Raw genomic sequence first — 22,756 nt, forward strand, 5'->3', positions numbered from 1 at the left:
CTTTGTGATTTTTTGTATACGGATGACTACGCCATCACTGCTGAAAAGATGTCGGATGAAGCGCTGATGGAAAGCATCCGATATCACAGTGACGACGACGGATCTTCGGAGGTCGATTCATCACATGCTTTGCCTTTTGCGAAGGAAGTGCTGGATGCCATTGCCATATTGCACTGCGTCGCGGGCACGCTAGATGATGATGGAGTAGTGTTGTGTTCCTTGATGTCTTACGAGCATTGCCGTCTCGCATGAACAAGCAACAGAGCAAAATAAGTTTTTTGTCGCTAAATAAATGTGTTTTGAGTGAAGTTTACCTCGAGTTTCCCTTTTGTTTAATTTGTGCATTTGTTTTTCTGATTTTCGTGCCGAAACTGCATATAACGAAAACCTCTTTGTAACAAAAGTTTTCAAGCATTTGTCAATTTTGTTATATCCAGATTTAACTGTATATGCACTACTATCTTCAGCTTATATGGCAAACAAGTTATCATCCTATGCTGGGTTCCTGGCCTCAGTGGCATAAAAGGCAATGAAGCTGCTGACAAGAGCACTACCTCAGTAGTTTTTAGTGACACCGACATAAAGACACCCATTACAGCCACAGACTATAAACCATACTTACGGCATAAGTTGAAGAAGCACTGGCAGAAACAGTGGATACTCGGGCATCCAATAGATTACATCTGTTCAAGCCAAATTAGGCTACTGGGTATCGGAGAAAACAGCACGATGCAAGGTAGTGCTCCTCTGTCGATTAAGAACAGGTCATACCTTTGGTGCCATACCTGGTGCTACTGATTGGAAGTGATCATCCATCATGTCGAAGGTGTAGTGACAGCCTTACACTTCTCCATGTCCTCATACAGTGCGGGGAAATTGAAACTGAGCAGAAAAAGTACTTTCATTGTGCAAATCTGCAGCTTATTCCACTCCATCCAGCATTCTTTCTTAGTAACGAACCGCTTTTTAACCTGAAAACAGTTTTTAGCTTTTTAGATGAAGTTAACATATTCGAAATAATTTGTCCAGGTCATGTGTAGCACAGCCTCGCCTTCAAGGCTGCTGCCGCAGTGACAAATTTTTAAAGCATGTGCCTCTCAGCCCTTAACTTCAAGAGCCCTGTGCAGGCAGTAGTGCTTGTTTGCATTCTATTATATCACTTCCTCGTAGTGAAACTTTTATGCTCATAGCTCACATCATGAGTAATTGAGATTAGTTTGATGCTTATATATTTTATGCATTTCACGGCAATCTGTTTTTCGGCCTCTTTACAGCCACATTACAACTACCATTTGCAACTCACCTCATCATTTCGTACAGGAAACAAAGACAATTTATTACCATATGTCATGGCGCTCTTTGGCCATAGCTGGCCCTTGGGACATTAAACACCGCACATCATGTTCGTGTTCCTTGAGATGCTTCTTTTAAAGTTTCACGTGAAATAAGAATTATTGAAAATTCTCTCACCAATTACTGCTATACATCCTTTCAGAACACCAGTGGTCAGGCTATAATTTTATGTATCACAGTTTATGTTGTGACTACTACATCATGAAATAAAATGTTAAAACATAAGTGCATCCATAAATGAGCGCATTTCTAGTAGTAACAAAATAATTTAGTTGTATCATGCTGCAAGAGCTGTGCTGCATGCAGGTGGATGCAGCACCAATCCCATTTTAGGAGTGGAAGTCTCGAGTTACTCATTTAATTATTGTGTAAATAAATGCAACAGTGTGAAAGGTATTATTACAGAATAGTGCATCTCAATTTTAAGAAAGGCTGATTTTGTAATCAAGTGAAGAAACAAGCCTCCTTACTATTACTGTCACCACATTGTGACACGCACTGCTTGATGCCCTTGCCTGCACCATTAGGTGCGCTTAACCCTTTCTGCAAAATATGAAAGCTCCAGTAATTGCCCAGATTGCCAAGCTAATGAGTTGTGTTAGTTCTTCGTTTGTTTGTTTGTACTACAGGCTATGTGTGGCCCAAGCAGCTTTGCATTACAAAAGTTGACTGGCAGTAACACCGAAAAAAATGCTATACCATGTAAAATCCTTCTGCATGGTAGGGAACTCTGCAGTCATTCACTTGAAGCTCTCTGGGTCACCCTAGCTTTATTTATTTTGACCTATTTTTACTATGCCGCTGTTTTAACTAAATTCATGTTGATGTGCTGTACTAAGTATCTCATTGACAATGTTCCTTGCAAAATTTACATTGTGTGTGTTAAAAGTAACACTCAAATCTCACCTCTCATGTCACCCTACTTCAAGCTGTTGAAGTGCAGTGAGTTTTGTACTTGACAACATGAACTTTTGTGTTTGCAGAATATTTCAACAGGCACTTGTGGGCTGTGTTCACTAGAAGTTTAAATATGGATACGCAATATATTAGAAAGCCCTTGAACATGCTGATTAAGTCTGTTCTTGGCATAAACAAATATATATGTAGACATTCTTTGGATGTCACTTTTATTGATTTTTGGATCACTTGTAATGATCCATGATTGTATTGTTACACTGACAAACATAAGGAACAACAGAACCCAGCCGAACATTAGGAACCAAACCTGTGGCTGCTTGGGACCACTGATCTTGCGTATTCCTAAAGAGATTTTCTGCCTTCTTCCTTTTTCCTCTTTTTCACTTGTCACACACTTTACACGGGTTGTTACAGTGGCGTTCTGGTGTCCTTTAGAAATATGTTAAAAATTTGTAACAGAGACATGAATGTTATAACCATTCTCTGTACTGATTTTTGCTTTGCAGAATGCCAATGCAATGGACACAGCACTTGCAATGGATCATCTGAGTGCCTTCAGTCCTGTCAGCACCGCACTGAAGGTAAGTCCTCACAAAAAAAATGTTATTTCTAGCTGGGGTGTAATACATAAGGTTGAAATGCACGGTAACTGTTGTACTTCAAGCTTCTGCTAAGGGTGTACGAAAATGTAATCAAGTTTTTACCCTCATCAATTCAGCTGTCCATGCTTATGAACTGCACTCGAACCTTGTTATAATGAAGTTGAAGGGGAAGCCAAAATTAGTTTATTATATCCATTACTTCATTATATCCATTATTGCCCATTACTGCAGTGTATGCCTAATGGCGTGTTCAACTTTAAACATGTAAAGAAGACTACAGCACCACAGCCTGTTAAACTGCTATGCAGCCGCATATGCAATAAAATTTGAATAAAAGATCAGCAAAAGACCCTCCGGCATGTGCAAAATGCAACTTTTTAGCACCTGATGCAACAGCCTTTACAATAGCCTCCTTCTGTTCCAATATGTTTATCTTTCGCTTATGCTTCCGTCTTTGCTCGATCATATTGTCGAGAATCTGGCATAACAGTGATGCAGTTGAAGGGAACAGCTAGCAAAGTGCGATGCAAACTGTGTTCTAGCAGCACATGGCACACAACACGGTGTGCCAACTATGCAGTCGGAAGGGTATTCTTGGGCGACCTCCTTGACTTTTGGAGATAGTTTCACTTTAGCGAGATTCTGTGAATCTGCCAAAGTATACGGTCGGCAGAGCTTGGCACAGCACGATAAATACTGTCGGCTGATATGCGGACGTGTTTAGCCCGTGAATGTGAGACAGTCTGTTGCTCTCTCGTGGCCCCGTGGCTGCCGCAGCCTCGCTGTATGACTGCGTTGACTTGGCTTGGCTGGCTTGTGGCTTCCGTGATCGCACCGAAGCAATCTCAGAGGTCACACCTAGCTGTGCCAATCAGCATGGTGTGCCGCAGTGAGAAAGAAGTGGATGCACTGTTCTTTTTAGCATGCTATGTACAAGTATCAGTATCAGTATATGGCATGGCACAGCTAGGCATGGCTGAGATTGCGATCTCAGAGGGCACGCCTGCGCCTAGCTTCGCCAGCTATGCACTGCAGCGAGATAGAGGTACGATAACATAAGAGAGATGTGCTGCTTATGCGTGGTAACTGGGCACAGGGCTACACATGGGGGTGAGAATGACCAGTGTTGTTTGACAGAGTATTCGATGTTGGAATTTGGAGCTGCTGCGTCGAACAAGTGCCAAATTAGGCGGAAAGCGATATGCTCAGTGCACAACGGTCGGCATTTTGGAGACAAATCTAGCTCGTATCTATTGGCAGAACAATCTTACTTTGTTAAAGCACGGTTTTAAATACATGGATCTCTATGGGAACTTCAAGAGGAATTGCATGTACAGTCACGGTCTGATTAAAATGGACCACGGCTTATGCGGCCGGAGTGGCTGTGGGGCCGCACCATGGCGCTGCTATCGCGCTTTGCGTGCTCACGATGAGCGTACCTCTAGTGGAGTCAAACTTTGCCTCCGCACTCTCACTCTCGCGCTGGTGCTTGTCACGCTTGATAAATTTACTGCAGTGTTCGGCTCCTCTGCTGCTGACTGTCGGGAAGAAGGGGCATGTGAATCGCCAGTAGTTGAGCACTTTGCACTGTCGCGCAGTAGCGGATGGCCGCAGGCCATCAAACCGCTGCTCTGTGAAGAAACAGAACCGCCCCCCCCCCCCCCCTTTATTTTTTGTCGGTGATTCGCAGTCATGGACACATAAAATGAAGCATAGCTTCGGTTAAAAAATGCAGACCAGTGCCAAGTGAAAAAGGCGCCTGGTGTCGAGACGTCTGCTCTCGCATGCGCGTCCCTTTTAGCTCGCAGCCTCTCCCAACCTTTAGCATCGGCTTAGTGCTCTTTAATTGTAGGGAGCAGCGTAAGATGATGCCACTGTAGCCCCAACGTCTGATGTGCTGCCGGAATAGGTTGTCACGGGTGCGATTGTCCACCGCGCCCAGCTCGCGCTGCAGCTGACGGCTGCCACCTTAAAGCCGCAGGCCCTATACATATTTTTTTTTTCTGTCAGGTGACCATGATACCGCATAGGCAAAGTATCGCTGCGGCGTCTTGTCTCCCAGACTCGGAATTATCTGTGTGCAACAGGTCGCTGGAATGATGGCGTGCGACCCACTCTTTATATTTGCCCATGCTTTCTTGCACTGCTGGGTTTATTCGCAGTAGATGAAGTAGCTTCGGTAGGCTTTCTCCTATGAGAACTGCTATCGTCGAATCCCAGCTTTTTTTTTTCTTTTTGCTGGAACGTGAAGCGCTTGACGCTGTGCAAACCGTGCGGCTTGATGCTCTACCACCGCGGCTCGGTATTAGCAGACTGCTTGGCCGGTGTTGTGAGCTTGCTGGTGGGCAGTTTTAACGCGATAGCGTTAAGGAGCTCGTGTCGCAGAAAAGCTGGTGTCGTCGGCGGCTTTGGCCGTGAGCGAAAAATGGCGGAAGGCAATTCATAAATAAAAACAACTTGCAAGATGGGCTGGGTGGGAATTGAACCAGGGTCTCCGGAGTGTGAGACGGAGACTCTACCACTAAGCCATGAGTTCGATGCTTCAAAGCAGGACAAAAGCGCGCGCCTCTAGTGAATGCGGTGTTGCCTTAGAAGCGTGCCGTAGAAAGTTATACTGCGGTGTATATCAGTAATTATGAGCATGTAAATTATAGAAGTCGCAGTTAAACGTGTAGCGAAGTACGTTCCCGCTACATTTCTTCCGCGCTCGGCGCGCACACAGAGCCATCTTGCGGCAAACACAGAAGACCCCCTCCTCGCAATGTACGGCGCTGCCTCAACAGGTGGCGCGCCACTTGCCCGTGCAACGCCACTACTCTTTCCGCTCACAGCGCGATTCCTAGGTGCAGCGTCCGATGCGGGACACCTCTGATGTGATCGCTGCGCCATAGCTCGTCTGGTGGGAAAGCGTCCCCTGCGATGTGTGCCGGGCCACTGGCGAGGAGTCATGCGTCTGCATGGTGCTCCCAAGCGAGATAGAGGACGATCCCATCGAGGCGTCAGTCCCATGATCGCGTCCTCTTTCATGGCGCATCGCGGCCCGGCTGTCCGTGCCGATCACGACGTTTGGCTCGCGTAGATCGTTTCTCCCTCCGAGACACCAAGTTCTTTGGTTCGTTCTGCTTGCTCAGGTGCACGTTTCGTCTTTGTGTGACTCAAGAGCATGCCAAGCGAATGAGTGGGCGGTGCAAACGGGGTGCGATAACGCTATCGCATTCCACTCTTGAAGGCGAAGCTTAAGCGTCCTCCAATTTACTCCAGCATGTTCCATGCGACACTTGCACTGAAGGGTTCATGTTAGGGTGGTGACCATGTTGAATGGAGTTACCTCTATTTCTGGCGCATGATATTAAAATCTGTTCATCCAGGATTCGACGATAGCAGTTCTCATAAGAGAAAGCCTACCAAAGCCACTTCAACTACTACGAATAAACCCAGTAGTGCGAGATATCATGGGCAAATATAAAGAGTGGGACACGTGCCGTCCGCTACTGCGTGACATCGCAAAGTGCTGAACTACTGGCGATTCATGCGCCCCTTCGTCCTGACTGTCAGCAGCAGAGCAGCCGAACGCTGCACTAGAAATTTATCAAGCATGACAAGCACCAGCGCGAGAGCGAGGGTGCAGAAAAGTTTGACGTCACTCGGGATACTCTCTTCGTGAGTGCGCAAAGCGCGATAGCTGCACCGTGGTGCAGCCTGCCGCCTTAGCCGTGGTCCATTTTAATGTGTCCGTGACTGCACTTTGTTATATCCCATTTTGTTATAACAAGGTTGAAGTGTAGTTGGACATGGCCAACAGTGAATGTCAACGGAGAAGATGCACGCTGCCGCTTTTGCTTCGGAAGATATTCACAAGTTCTTTGAAGTGGTCATGAAACTTCTGTGCAAAATAATGCGCACCCCTAAAGCAAGATTTTGTTTAGATACTTGCAAATGAAAACGTAGCAGGAGGCTAAAGGGGCTCTGCAACAACTTTTGAACAACTTGAGCAAATGTTCATCTGTATGCAATGCTGCCATAGCCATGCAAGCCAAATATTATTCCACTGCATGCAGCAGGGAGCCCACATTCTTGCATAAAAAATTGCTCTCTCTCTCTCCTGTGGCTTTCAAGGCCCTGTCTAATATGCATTGTTTATGATGCCATAGGCATGGAAAAAAGAAAAAGTGAAAACAGAGCTATAGGGAGAGCATTGCTATTGGCACCATCCCAGCTGAGAGGGAACATTGTGCTGAGGAATAGGGAAAATAAGAATTGAGCTATTTACATCACTCTTATGTTTAAGTCCTTTTTAAAAAGTCTCTGTTCTCAGTTTTGAAGAAAAAAAATGCAAGCTGACTCCTTGACTTTAAAGACCACATTTTTTAGTGTTGATGATGTTGTAGTGTTGTTGATGCCTAACACATATGCGTGCATGCATTACACACACGTGTGCTCCAAAGCAATCTGGACTACCTTGTTTACACTGCCCTTGTTTATTTTCTCTCCTCTGAAGGACCACACTGTGAGCACTGCATTGCTGGCTACCATGGCAATCCTGCCAATGGTGGTAACTGCACTCCATGTTTCTGCAACAACCATGGTACTTTTTGCCATCGAGAGACAGGCAAATGCAACTGCACCACCAAGGGTATCATTGGTCCAAACTGTGATAGGCAAGTTATAGTCTTTGCACTGCACACATAGTGTGCTTGGCACATTCATCATGTATTGTCTTCCCTTTTTTTTTTTTTCCTGATCTTCTTCTCCAGATGCGATGAGCAAAATCATTACGTGGGCAGCCCCCAGGAGGAAGGTGGCACTTGTTTTTGTGAGTGCAACCTTGCTTGCTTATGTGTCGGTGTCTTTAGTTTTAAGTTGCATTTTTAATCTCGAATTTAAATGGAAGTGGGCCTAAAAGGATTTAATTGGCTTCAGAATCTCTGGTGTTAGAATTGAAACATAGTGAAGTGCTCAGGGAATGTGCGCACATTTACCACTGACAAAAGTTTTGCCACCAAGTCCACCTAACATCCTTACTCTGGGCACTGGCATGTTAAGATATTTGTTCAGTGAAGCCTGCAATACTCATCATAAAATAATTGAGCATATGCCCTGTTGTTCCTTTATGACATTAGCTAAAATCTCAAAACTTTGCTTGTATGTTTTTATGAATGTCTATCAAGTGTCTGAGGGCAGATATTGCAACCATAAGGGAAAAATGTGATATCTACAGCATATGTAACATTTCCTACCTTGTCTTAAATGAGAAAATCTCATCCTGCATGTGTGTTACACCTTTTATAACTTATGAAAGTTATTTCCAAACTATTGCCATATTCTGTGTCACACACCACTGTGCCCTAAAAAAAGTATATGACATCTGGCTTATTAACTTAGAAAACATAATGCCATATTTTATTTAAAGGGGTTTGTACAAGACCAAATTAGCTTGAGTCAGCATTTAGGGTTAAGGATTGTTGGGGTTTTGGGTAATGTGCCTGGTACTGGCTAGCTAAAATCAAAGTGAGACACAAAGCTCGTCCCCACTTTGCAATGCACATAAAAGGTGCATGTCGGGGCAGGTTCATTGACTCACTAGCAAGGTGTAAAGACGACTCCAGCAGTGAATGTACAGTGCTCAGCAATTAAAACATGATACTCGGATCGCACGGCATCTGTCGCTCTGAACCACTGGCGAGTGCTGGTTGATCACTGTAGTGCCAAATGCAGTCACAATGTGTCACAAAGGCCCTTGTTTTCGTCTTATAACAATACAGCTTGATATCCCCAATGCCCACCAGTGGCACAAAAAACAGCAACAGCCATGCGCTCTGAGTGTCATGTTTCAATCACTGAGAACTGTACAAGAGGCAGCTACAATCAAGAATGATGCTACTGGGTGGTTGTCATGACCTATGGATGAAAACTCCCAGAAAGTCCACTCAGCCACCGAGGCTTGGCAATCTCGATATGCTGCAAGAGGCGACTGCCTTGCTCAGGGCAGCATGGTACCACTTGGGTCCCAACATCCAATAGCCAAGAGTGCCAAAGGTGGAATTGCCAAGTGAAAGCACCCATACACCTTGGATGCCGCAGGAGAGATGCCAAGGCGATGTTCTGAGAAGCCAGCTTGTTCAGCACTGAGCATACATGCGGCGCACATCGTAACATGATCTGCGGTATGCAGGCCACAGGATCTGCATTGTGCAGGCATTATGCAAGGCCAAAGTGGTGTTTCTCCAGTGATTGCTCCGGGTTAATAGCCCAAATCACTCATGTATCAAAGGATCCCCGCAGGAGATTTTGCTCCGGGCTAATGGCCCAAATCACTCGTGAATCAAAGAGTCCCACAGGAGATTGAACTGAAGATTATTTTCATGTACGAGGTAGTTAATTCACTACACTATATATAGTATGTTAGATTTATTTCACTTGCAGCATTTACAGTCTGATACTATCATGTGCATGGCTAAATGTACACAAATTCATCATATGTTCAGTACAGATTTATTCATACAGTCCTTGTAGCAAGGCAGAGCTTAGGTACCTGTTGCATTCTTTGGTTGGGATTGCAGTTGTGAGCGTAGCCATACGTACAACTTACGTTAATTGGCTGTATTGTTGACCTTGCACTTTGTTTTATTTCAGATAATCTCAGTATTGATTTTCAGTACACATTCAACCTGTCCTCTGAGGACTACTATCGCAACATCAATTTTATGAATGTGCCAATAAAGGTCGGCAACGATGTAGAATTCACCATCTCTTGCTCTGGAAAGGCTTATGTCAACATCTCCATTGGATCAGGTGAGAATTATATTCTCTGTAGATAACAGTTCAAGATAATTAAGTGACAAGTAGCATGGGATCAAAACCCAGCCATGGCAGCCACATTTCGGTGGGGACAAAATGCAAAATTGGCCATTGTCCCGTGCATTGGGTGCACGTTAATGAAACCCAAGTTGTCAGAATTAATCCGGAGTCCCCCACTGTGGCATGCTTCATAATTATGTTGTGATTTTGACACATTAAACCCCAGAATTTATTTTTTTAAAGATAATTAAGGGACAAACAGAAAACAGCTGCCACAATCTTTGCCTCTTTATTTTTACTTAAGTAGTTTATGTTAGCGTGGTACACAAACGCTTGCTATAAAGTTTGTAGCATATTCACAGTAACTTATTTTTATGAAACCTCACGAGCTCAAGCGTCAGTTTTACTACTTTTCATTTTCTAACAAAGAAGTCTCAAACGATCTGTCGGGAATATAAGCTACACATTTATAGTTGTAAAGTGCTGTCCATAAAGATTGTACCTCAAGAATTTTTAAGAGATGCTTTAGTAATACCGCATGTAGGAACAAAGGAAATGTGAGGTGATGGTGCTAGGATGCAGGCTACCCTCTCTGCAGTGGAGGATCTATCTATTGCCTTGACTGGCACACACAAGCGACATCCCTGCCCTGCCTTCTTCCATATTGGAGCTAAGGACCAATGTGTCTATTACATTATGATCCCCACACTTCCTCTCTCTCTCTCTCTCTCTCTCTTCTTGCTGTGCAACACATTTCTAGTGACAGCTTTGCACACACTACACTTCACAGGAATTCACAAGTTTGTGTTGCTGCTGGCTGTTTGCGCACTGTAGGCGATGTGTGTGATGTCATCCCTGCTGGCGGGTAGACTGCCTCCTTTGAAAAGAAGAGCATGCAGGCTTTTATTTTATTTTGAATTTTCATCTGTTTCCATGGTGTACATTGGCTTAATAATTTGCTTACACAATCGTTGCGGCATTTGTCAGTTTGTAATGCTAAAACCTGGTGAGGGGCCCTTTAAATTAAAACATGGTGCTGAGCATCTGTAAAAAGTAAGATAACAAAGTTAAATCTGAGACCATCCAGTAGTTCACACCTGTTAATTATGTTGTTTTGTCTCAGTAAACGGTTGTGCTATTTTATTGCTAGATATTAGTACTCTTGAAAATTGAGTAGTGGTGTGTGAATATTTGAAATTTCGTATGCAAATTGTATGGTCCCTTTTATTGGATTTGTATTCTGTTTGAGAATTTACTATTTGAAGTTGCTGAATATTTGTTTCTGTTTTTAATATATAAGAAATATAAACACTTATTACTCTTTTGAGGGAGACAGAATGATTGATGTGAGGGCTGTTCCAAGTGATTCTGCTGCAAGATATTTGCTGTTAGTGCCTTAGTGAGACTAGAAGAACTGGTGAGGCTTATACATTGCTGAATAACGGATATGTTCGCTGCTATAGAGGTCTCCTAGATAAAAAGCAATATGGGGTAGGATTCCGAATCCATAAGGACATAGTGGGCAACATTGATAAATTCTACAGCATTAATGAGAGGGTAATCAAGCTTAATAAGAGTTATTGATTAAAGGTAATACAAGCCTATGCTCCAACGTCCAGTCACGATGATGAGAAAGTAGATCAGTTTTATGAAGATGTTGAATTAGCGATGAGAAAAGTGCAAACTCAGTATACTGTAGTAATTGGTGATTTCAGTGCAAAAGTGGGGAAAAAGCAGGCTCATGAACAAGCAATTGGCAACTACAGCATCGATTCTAGGAATGGTAGAGGAGAGATGCTGGTAGAATTTGCAGAAAGGAATAAGCTTCGAATAATGAACACCTTTTTCAGGAAGCGCAGCAACAGAAAGTGGACCTGGGAAAGCCCTAATGGTGAAACAAGAAACGAAATTGACTTCATACTCTCTGCCGATCCCAGCATAGTGCAGGATGTAGAAGTGATAGGTAGGGTAAAGTGCAGTGGTCATAGGTTAGTGAGGGCTAGGATTCACCTCAATTTGAAGAGAGAAAGAGCAAAATTGGTCATGAAGAAACAGGTCAACCTAGAGGCAGTAAGGGTAAAAACAGACAAATCAGGCTGGTGCTTGCAAACAAATATGCAGCCTTAGAACAGAGAGGTGATGATGATGATGACATAGAGCTAATGAATTAAACCGTAACTAGGTTGGCTTCAGAAGCAGCAATTGAAGTAGGAGGTAAGGCACAAAGGCAACCAGTAGGTAAGCTCTGCCAAGTAACGAAAAGCCTCAAAGAAATGACAAAGAATGAAAGTGTCCAACTCAAGAGATAGATAGAATTCATGGAACTGTCAAAACTGACCAACAAGCGAAAATAAGTGATATTCGAAATTATAACGCTAGAAAGACTGAAGAAGCCGTAATTAATGGACACAGCCTGAAATCAGTAAGAAGGAAGCTTAGCATAGGACAAACCAAGATGTATGCACTGAAGAATAAGCAGGGTAATATCATCAGCAATCTCGAAGGTATAATAAAAGCAGCAGAAGAATTCTATACTGACCTGTACAGTACCCAGAGGACTCATGAGTACTCCATTCGAAACAATTGTGAACAGGATACAGAAACTCCTCTTATAACTAGAGATGAGGTCAGAAGGGCTTTGCAAGACATGAAACGGGGAAAAGCGGTAGGAGAAGATGGAATAACAGTCGAGTTAATCAAAGATGGAGGAGACATAATGCTTGTAAAACTGGCGGCTCTCTATTTGAAGTGTCTATCGACTGCAAGGGTCCCAGAAAACTGGAAGAATGCAAACATTATACTAATCCACGAAAAGGGAGAATTTAAAGAACTGAAAAATTATAGGCCCATTAGCTTACTCCCAGTATTATATAAAATATTTACCAAAATATTCTCCAATAGAATAAGGGTAACACTGGACTTTAGTCAACCAAGGGAGCAGCCTAGCTTCAGGAAGGGATGGTCTACAATGGATCACATCCATGTCATTAATCAGGTTATCGAGAAATCCGCAGAGTACAATAAGCCTCTCTATATGGCTTTCATAGATTATGAAAAGGCATTTGATTCAGTAGAGATACCAGCAGTCACAGAGGCATTACGTAATCAAGGAGTACAGACCGCTTACGTAAATACCTTGGAAAATATCTACAGAGGTTCTACAGCTGCCTTAATTCTACACAAGAAAAGCAGGAAGATACCTATAAACAAAGGGATCAGACAGGGAGACAATATCTTTCCCATGCTATTCACTGCGTGCTTGGAAGAAGTATTCAAGCTATTAAACTGGGAAGGCGTAGGAGTAAAGATTGACAGCGAATATCTTGGCAACATTCGGTTTGCCGATGACATTGTTCTATTCAGCAACAATGCAGACGAGTTGCAACAAATGATTGAGGACCTTAACAGAGAGCGTGTAAGAGTGGGGCTGAAGATTAATGTGCAGAAGACAAAGATAGTGATCAATAGCCGGGCAAGGGAGCAAGATTTCAGGATCGCTAGTTGGCCTCTAGCGTCTGTGAAGGAGTACGTTTACCTAGGTCAATTAATCACAGGGAACCCTGATCGTGAGAAGGAAATTCACAGAAGGATAAAAATGAGCTGGATCTCATACGGCAGACATTGCCAGCTCCTGACTGGAAGGTTACCATTATCATTGAAAAGGAAGGTGTACAATCAGTGCATTTTACCAGTGCTGACATGTGGGGCAGAGACTTGGAGACTGACAAAGAAGCTTGAAAACAAGTTAAGGACCGCGCAAAGAGCGATGGAATGAAGATTGCTAGGCATAACGTTAAGAGACAGAAAGAGAGCGGTTCTGATCAAAGAGCAAACGGGTATAGACAATATTCTAATTGACATCAAGAGAAAGAAAATGGAGCTGAGCAGGTCATGTAATGCGCAGGTTAGATAACCGTTGGACCATTAGGTTACAGCATGGGTACCAAAAGAAGGGGAACGCAAATGAGGATGACTGAAGGCTAGGTTAAGCGATGAAATTAGGAAATTCGCGGGCGCTAGTTGGAATCAGTTGGTGCAGAACTGGGGTAATTGGAGATCGCAGGGAGAGGCCTTCGTCCTACACTGGACATAAAACTGGCTGTTGATGATGATGTAAAGGCACAAGTTTGTTAGCAAACACACAGGGCAGATAACTTGTGCCATTCAATAAGAATGCTAGCTTTTAGGCAGCCTATATAGGAATTTTTTCTGATTTATTCTTTGGCCAGTCTTAATATGTTTGATCCCTTCAAACAATCTGCATTGCTATAGTATCACACTTCTCTCCCTCAGCCAATTCAACACTGTACGTGCATATGGTAACATACTGTTACTTTGCTTCGTTGCTGTCATTGCCATGGTGTCCCAGATGACCTAAACCAGTTTGTCATTTTAAAGCTCCTCAGTTGCCCGAACATCTACTTGTGAGTGGTATTACATGCGTGTGTCAATGCATGTAAACCTGATTTCTTCTTATATCAAACAGACTCCACGCAAGCTTTGTATTTGATGTCACTTGAGAAATTAGAAAATATTCTATGTTCAATTCAATATTTTAGGGTCGTTTCTCTCTATATTCGTATTAGATTCAGTTAGGAAGTTTCACTATTCAAATACTCGTACAATTGAGAGATGTGCCTTGTATATGTTTGCCATCACAATGAGTTCAATTTTCTGAGTTACAGTAAAACCTCATTAATTTGATGCCCGTTAATTTGAAAAATCGGATAATTCGGACTCGTCCTGTGGTCCCGGCAGGCATATGCATTATTTAATGCAACGAAACTCTTGTTAGTTCAGATGAATTTGGACACACATCAGTTAATTCGGACAATTTTCAGAGCTCTGCAGGCACGTTGCACCGCAAACGTGCTATACAAAAGAGCAAAAATGGCGTTAGCGTCCACCAAAACAAAGCGACAGAGTTTACATCGCCATAGTCATTAGTAGAAATCATACGTGAATCACAGCAACACCAGAACGTGTCGTGCCTATTTGTGCCTTTAAAGCCTTTCTTGTGTTTATTGCTCCGCATAGCACCACATTGGCCGTGCGCCTTCACGACTGCATAGGTGCCATAGATCGCGTCGATAGCGGTTGCGGCAAACAGTAGTTTCATTTTTACTGCTGTCGAGAATAAAGAGCACTGTCAACATTGCGATGGGCGGCAACTTGGCGACCCTGGTGAAAAAATAATTGGGATGTATGCATGATAGTGAAAAGTGTCTCATATGAAGACGCGCGCCACTGCCACGCTGTAAAGGAAGTCACAAGGCATTCGCTGCTGCGAGCGCTAATCAGTCATGAGATGAAAATTGCAGCTTCCATACTGCTTTTGTTCAAAATAGAAACAGGATTTGCTGATTCATTCAGTAAATAAAAGCGTGTTGATGCAGTATGCATTTGCTTACTGTTTTCTAGATACCTTCAATAATTCAACATTCAGTTAATTCATACATTTTTTTCGGTCCTGTGAAATTTTAATTAATGAGGTTTTACTGTATTGAATTAAAATAGGGAAGAGCTAGCCATGCTAAACCTTTACAGTGTTTTACATGGTCTTTTATCTTGTGAGAACCACTGCAGTTTAAAACCACTGGCATTAGAGCAGATTTTAAAGCATGAAGCGTAATTATATGAAATCAGCAGTATGGCTTTATTATAATTAACAAAAGGACCCATCAGTAGGAAGGCCATGCGTAAACATAAGCATGTGTTCAAAGAAACACTTTCGTTATAGGAAGTTGCCAGACACGTCCAAACATGCTTAACATTGCTTATAGAGGCTGTTGGTAATTTTTTCTTTAGAGCTTTAACACTCTTATCAAATTGGTCATGGGACATATTGGGACCATTAGATGGATGGTGCTAAACCTCCTGACCCATTTCGTGTTAATGCATCTTGCATAGATGTTGAAGCATGTGGATGAGAATGGTTGTACAGCACATTTACACGATATAAAAGAAACTGGGCCAACCTTAGTGGCTCTGCGCAGCTTCTCCAGGGTGTCCTTGTAATGATGAATGTGGGTGTTAACCACTCTGCTGTTAAAAAAGTAAATCGCAGCTTGCTGGTGTACCTTTTACAGATTGCCAATCTTTGTGAATGACTTCAATTGCATACAGTACAAGTTAGATGTTAGATCTTGCACTGTAGTCAAAGCATGGTTCTGAGTATAACATTGGATGCTTTCTGAGACACACATACACACACAGTCTCACTACACGTAATTATGGGCGCTTGTAAAAACTTCCGAGTATGATATTGGACGCTATCTGACACACATGCACACAGTCTCACTAGATATACTCATGCAAATAAGGTATTTATTGGTGCTTGTAAAAACTTTACTAGTCTGAACTGTAGTAGTTGCAGAGTGACAGTGTGGAACATCATTAATTACAAGAACTTGTGCATGCTGCATTTTCTTAGTCACAGTCAGGAAAAAGCATTTGGGTGTGCTCAGTGACTGACTTTTTTCTCGCCGAGTGCAGGAGGCCAGCCACCATCACGTGCTGATGGTGATGCGGAGCCTGCCCTGTTGGATAGCCGCAAGTGTGACAACATCAAGCTACCATTCTACGATGAGAAGCACAACTTTGGCTCGCAAAACACCACTTTTTTTGTATATGTGTTCAACTTCACCACTCCATTTGTGCTCCAAATCTCTTTCTCTCAGCACCGGGCACTCGACCTGCTCCAGTTCTTCATCACGTTTTCAAGGTGCTTTTTTTTTTCTTTATACTTGACAGCGTCTAGAAGCATACTTTGAGTGGTTTTGCAGAATAGTGAACCCTTTTGCATAAGGTTTCTGTTCTCTCCCTCAGAGCCCTTTTGGATGAACTCTCTTCTTCTTCTCTGATAAACTAAACACTGTGAGGATCTTTGCTAATTTTATTACAGGCTTTGTGTAGGCCTATTATGTTGAGCTCATGGACAGAGTTCCAAGGTCCCTTTGTGTCAATCTTATGCTGAATTCTAATGGCGGATCCAGAGCAGTCCACAGGCTCTGCAACAAAGCGCCAATCTCCAGTAGAAAGAACTCTTCAAATCTGTATTTGGAACACTGCCACCATATTGAGAGCAAGCAGATGTTCACAACTGCATACGAAAGTTTCAGCATTTTAAACACCAAAACAGGGCTTGACAGATTTTTTGCAACAACGGTTTCAAATTCGCCGTAAACCTGTTAATCGGATAGTCTGTCACACGTGTGCCTGACTGTGCTCTCATGGTGTGATGAATTGTTTGCTGAAGTTATTCCTGTGCATATATATACTCTAATTCAGCCTCTGGGGAAGTCTAATCTCAAGTAAAACTCTTGCTTGGGCTAGTTGGTTCATGCTTGAAGCAGTAAAGGCAAGGCGCAGAAGACCAGGACTCAAGAAGAACAAAAACGACAGGACCGGCGCCGGTCGAAGTCTAATCTGATCTGTCTTGACTGCTCCATGGAGCAGTCTCACCTTAAAGGGACACTAAAGTGAAAAATGATTTCTTCTGCATCAGTAAATTACCGTTCTACAACACCAAAAACACCACTCTTACAATGATAAGACATTTGGTAAGCCAGAAAAAGCGCAAGAACGAAATACGGGCGGCGACACCTACTTTAGTTCCCGCACCTGGGGGCTGTGACGTCATGGATTTTGATGGCACCTTCTAGGGCCTACTAATTATATATAGTGGTACAGATTGACTACATTGTGTTCTAATGGAACCAAATATTAAACATGGCAAGTTTCGGGAACCTTTATTCAGCCAACGTGGCCCAAATGCGAAAACATACTTTGGAATCCCTGACGTCGCGCTGACGTATCGGCGCTGGGGTTTCGGCACGAAATTCATATGCTGATACTTGGACCTTCATTTTCTCATCTAATAATCAAACTATTTTTTTTTGAAGTGACTGCCTGCAGGGTTCTCAAACAATGCTTCATTAGTTTAAACTGATTTATTGTTTTGCTTTAGTGTCCCTTTAAGATCCACTCTTGATCTGTCATGGGAACATGCAGCCATGATCTTGATCTGCCATTTCAACAGGCCTGCTTGAAAAAAGAGTAGAAAAGCTTGCTGTCAAAGTGCTCTGAATCTGCTGTTGGAATTCACTGTTAGAGGAAATCTTGTATATGTGGTGTCCAGCGTTTTTTGAAAGCTTACTGTACTTTTTTTGTCCAGCAGTTATTGTATATTTTGTGACCGTTATTCATTTGAATGTCTTTTAGTAACTGTTGACACAAAAGTAGAGGCATTCAGTATTAAAATTTAAGTGAATGAACTATCGTAATAAAAAAAAACTTCAAATATTATTTTTTCATGCGACGAAAAAATTATAGACGGGGGCAGAAGAAAAACAAACCAACTGATTAATTTGCTTTAAAGTTTACGACAAAAGTTTTCAAGTGAACGGAAGTCACTGTGAAATCGACTGCACAGCTTGTAAATGAGTACTAGGTTTAAAGTTACCTCATTTGAAATTGCACCCATCATAGTTGCTTAGTGGCTTCAGCGTTATGCTGCTAAACACGAGGTTGTGGGATCAACTCACAGCCGCAGTGGTTGCATTTTGCAAAATGTGCGTCTACCGTGCATTAGGTGCTCATTAAAGAACCTCAGGGGTTCAAAATTAATCCGGAGTTCCCCACCACAGTGTTCCTCATAATCAGATCGTGGTTCTCGTACGTAAAACCCCAGAATTTAATTTAACTTCTTCCCTGTCACTTTCGTGGTAAGCTGTATAAGCATTTATGCTTTCCTTGCCTTTTGCAGGTTTTAGTAATACTTTTCAAAAATAGTGATTATGAGGTTCTCAAATCATATATGAATAGAATATCAAGGACTTTTCTATTGATATTGAAAATTCGGGATACTTTCACGCCCCTTTTAAAGCCTGTGGGTGGCTGGTATATTTTGTTTTATGAGTTCTTTCGCCTTTCTTCTGCAGTATATTTGCTTGGTCAACATATGTTAGCACACTTTCACAGCTATGTTATATCTCCTGTTTGCTTCCTCGTCCTAGTGAACTACACACAAACTTATCCTAGTTGAATTACACATTTAACTGCCCTGGCACTGTCATGCCACCGCACCACACTGCACTGCATTTCAGCTGTACTTAGGCTTAAGGCAATTTTCAGCAGAACACAAAAGCCAGCGTGGTGTTGGTTTTGCAAACTAATTATTAGGGAGTGTGGGTGGCAGAAGGAATTTGGTATAGGGAAATATCCTAAAACATTCTTACCATTTTACAAGCTTCTTATTGTCACATTCCTGTCCAATCATGACCAGCACGAAGCTAGTATGTCAGGGTTTAAAAAAAAAGTAGCCCTAGCTACTTTCAGTCCACTAAAGACTACCACTGCTAAGATTATTTGCAGCAGTGGTTGTATAGTGAACCATGCTGTAAGATGGGTCTATTGCTGCGGGTGAAAACAACATTATGACAGTAAGGATGAGTCTTTGCTGTCGTGAGATATATGCAATCATACCATGCATTGACATTATGTGTGCATCAAGTAGACACACAAACAATTTTTTTCCACCCTCCAGTGTCTCAATAATTTTCCTAACTGCAGTTGACCCTGATGGGACCAAAGAAAGTAATCAAATTAATCTAGTGGGTCAAACTAAACAAGATGCAGAAAAAACCCTAAACCCCCTGCTGATTCATTCGGCAGGTTTTCCCTATTCTGACAGGCTCCCAAATCAAACGAGAGTCTACTTTCTATGGGTCCAAAGCAAAAAAACAAACGCAGAGGTAACAATAAAGCACCTCAACAAAGTAGAAATATAATGTGCACCTGATATTTAGCAATAAAAATGGGCAGGTGTCTAATATGTGATACTCAGTGGCAGTTGATTTATTGAAGTCAGCTTTGCTGCACAGTTTTCTAAAGTGAGCTTCGCCGCAATACAGCTGTATTATGCGGGAAAGCATTCAAATGTCGCGAACGCGGTTTATGAGCCAATATTCCTTAAAGAAGAACACAAAAGTACGTGTTATCATTGGATAATTACTGTTATTGCTTGAAAATCTTCATCGGGCAGGATGAAAATACATCTTTTCGACGAAAGATGATGTGTGTTCAACACATTCACATTTCCCTAAGCTCTGCTGAGACAGATGCTGCAGCAAAGGGGTCACTATTGGGGTCACCATGGGGTCCAGGTGCATGCATGCTGACTGGTCAAGGTCAAATTATCCGGTGAAGGACAATTTTCAGGATCGTAACAACGAAAGTTTGGACCCATAGAAATGCCTGGGCACCAGCTGGGATTTTCTGTCAGGATTGGATTAACCGAAAAATCAGATTAACCAAAGTCGAATTAACAGAAGTCTACTGTACTGTGAAAGGCAGTTATGAACTCCTGGCTATACTTTTAGAGAATTACATGTGATCTTGAAAAGAACTCCCACTATTCCTAAAAACATTAGATGTCCACTGCCAGCACAAAAACTCCTTGAGTAGACATGCACAGTTAGCGAGCTTTCTGTGAGGTGGCCTTTACTTGCACCATACCTAGAGGGAATTTAAATCAAACCAAGAGAGATATAATTTATTAGAAAGGCCAGGAGATCAGCCTGAGCTGGCATGCCCTGGTCTGCTACTCTGCACAGGGGAAAAAGGAAAGGGCACAAAAAAGCGTGATGAAAGATGATGATGAGGACAGGATAAATCAAACCAAATCGCATATCTTGATCAATGCATTGCACTTGGCTATGTCCAGCTGGGTGCTGTGGTGCAGTACACAAGATAAGCCAGCTGTAAGGACTTGTTAGCAAGAAATATAGTTATTATTTCTCCTACAAAGTGGCCATGGTGTAGTGGCCTGACTGCTTGGCTTGAAAATACAGTTATTGATTCAATCCAAGGTCAGATATGATTTTTATCTCACATTTTGTTGTGCCTCAGCCAAAATGGGATGAAAAAGCGCGATCAGCCCATGACCTAGCTCATAACTGCTGTTCACAGCTAAATACAGTGGCGGGCATTGCCAAGCAGTGGCAAGTTAATCGCACTAAGGGGTGCAGGGGGCAAGTACAGATTGTTGGGCAGCTACTTGGCATAACTGTCTTCATAATTCTTTTTCCATGTCTATGTCATACTGCTTAGAATATGGACTTGTTTCTGTTAAAGTTGAATTTCTAGATATAAGTTCAACAAATAAAGTTAACTTGTTTGGTGCTTTTCGGTTCTAACCAAGAACACAGAACCATAGTATAGAATGTCAGTTCCTACATAACCTGCCATCTTCATTATGATATAACAGAATTCACGGGTTTGTTTTCTATGAGCTGTGAATCTGCAAGTACTGCTATCTGTGAAGTGAAAAGTCTTAATGTGATTTTGTCAGTAACTGTTTTTTCTATGTAACATTGTTGTGCACATTTGTATAATATGCATTTTTTTTTTGCTTCTTCTGATCTAAGCTTTCGATCAGCTTCGAAAAGTTTTGGTTATGTGAGAGCTTGTTCACCCTGCTGCAGATTCTTCTTTGCCAAAATTTTTGGAGTACTCTCAGTATAATGTAATGATAGGTAAAGCTTTAAATATAAGCTTGTTTCTTTCAAAACTGATAAATTTCATATTAATTGCACCACCATGCTTTTGCTTCAGAGAAACCTGAGATATAAAGCACTTCGCATTCAGCAGAGTTTTGCTACAATGCTAGAGTGATGCTGAAGTAAAGCCAAACCTCATTTTAATGAAACGGGCTATATAACGAAATAATGTCTATAGCGAAGTAAGTGAAATTTCCCATTAAAGTTCCCATAGAGATACATGTCTCCAAAACCTAAAAAAATATGCAACCCTTGCACGGTATATCTATTCTTTTCCTCGGGGGTTTGGCATACATTCAATGCCAGAGTTTTCGTGTTGAATACGCTGTCAACATTGGTCTTTCTCGCCACTGTGAGCAGCTTTGCGTAAGCAGCAGCTCATTATTGCCATCTCACTTCTTTTTCTCACTGCTGGGCTGCACAGGCTGGTGCAGCTAGGTGTGGCCTCCACGATACCACTAGTGCAATCTTGGTGGCCACGCCTAGCTGCACACAGCCTGTACTAGCCTGCATAGCGCATTATATTGAGAAAGAGAAGTACAGTGGGCAATCGTGAACTGCTCCTGCATGCGGCGCAGTGAAAAATCAGTGCATCCACTTCTCTCACTGCGGCGCACTGCACAGCCGGGTGCAAGTAGGCGTGGCCTCCAAGATTACATTGGTGCGGTGCTATCTTGGAGGCCTCGAGTTGGCTAAGCCAATGTGAAGCCCCGGGAGAGTGGAAGGTCAGCTTGGATCAGCTGCGTGGTTGGCGCACCATGGTGTGTGCCATGTGCTGCTCGACCTCAGCTCGCATCGCAGCGTGCAAGCTGTTTTCTTCAACCGCGTTGCCATTTCACTGGTTTCAGAGACAAGTGAAAGGTAGAAATGAAAGAACATCATGTTGAAACAGAAGGCAGCTATCGTAAAGGCAGTCACGTCTGGTGCTAAGAAGTTGTGTGTTGCACATGCTGCAGATTCTTCTTCTGTTTTAATTAAAATTTAATCTTCTCTATGGCCATGTAGAAGTTTCGCGGGCCATGATGTCGTCGTCTTGTATGCAGGTTTGAAGTTGTGCACCCCATTGGGCTTATGTTACAGTAAATTGGATGTAACTAAGTAATGGATATAATGAAGTAACTCTGCTCCCTCTCCAGCTTCATTATAATGTGGTTTTAGTGTTTTATTTAAGTAGTAATAGCTATTTGAGGCGTTCAAAGATTTTAAGTGACTCAATTAACTTTATTAAGGCTCCCGCTTTTACTTTGTCCTCACTTTGCTCATCGTCTTGAATTTCCATTTCCTGCCTTCCCCGTGTTTTCCCTCAATTAAGTGATTTGCAGCGGTTTCTCACATGACATAATATTTGCCTCTTTCTGCCCCAGCTGTTTTCTCTCGCTGCTAATTATAGCAGCCATCCTGTGGAAGATCAAGCAGAAGTACGACCTTTACAGAAGGCGACAGGTATTAACAATCTATTTGTGTTTGTCAGGTTGTGCCATGGTGTTTCGTTAACATTGGTTGTAAAAACTACTATAAACAAAA

At 42.5% G+C, this 22,756-nt stretch overlaps 1 protein-coding gene across 2 annotated transcripts in view; it reads left to right on the forward strand.

Moving 5' to 3' along the window:
- Positions 1–22,756, forward strand: part of dsd (attractin-like protein dsd) — a 123,564-nt gene that overhangs the window by 82,534 nt on the left and 18,274 nt on the right. For both annotated transcript variants that reach the window (XM_075676488.1, XM_075676489.1), the window contains 6 exons: positions 2,778–2,852; positions 7,372–7,531; positions 7,628–7,686; positions 9,507–9,665; positions 16,167–16,395; positions 22,597–22,675. In XM_075676488.1, coding sequence (XP_075532603.1) covers positions 2,778–2,852; positions 7,372–7,531; positions 7,628–7,686; positions 9,507–9,665; positions 16,167–16,395; positions 22,597–22,675 — 761 coding nt within the window. The remainder of the gene's footprint in view (positions 1–2,777; positions 2,853–7,371; positions 7,532–7,627; positions 7,687–9,506; positions 9,666–16,166; positions 16,396–22,596; positions 22,676–22,756) is intronic.

Source organism: Dermacentor variabilis, unplaced genomic scaffold, assembly GCF_050947875.1.
Source record: "Dermacentor variabilis isolate Ectoservices unplaced genomic scaffold, ASM5094787v1 scaffold_12, whole genome shotgun sequence".
NCBI lineage: Eukaryota > Metazoa > Arthropoda > Arachnida > Ixodida > Ixodidae > Dermacentor > Dermacentor variabilis.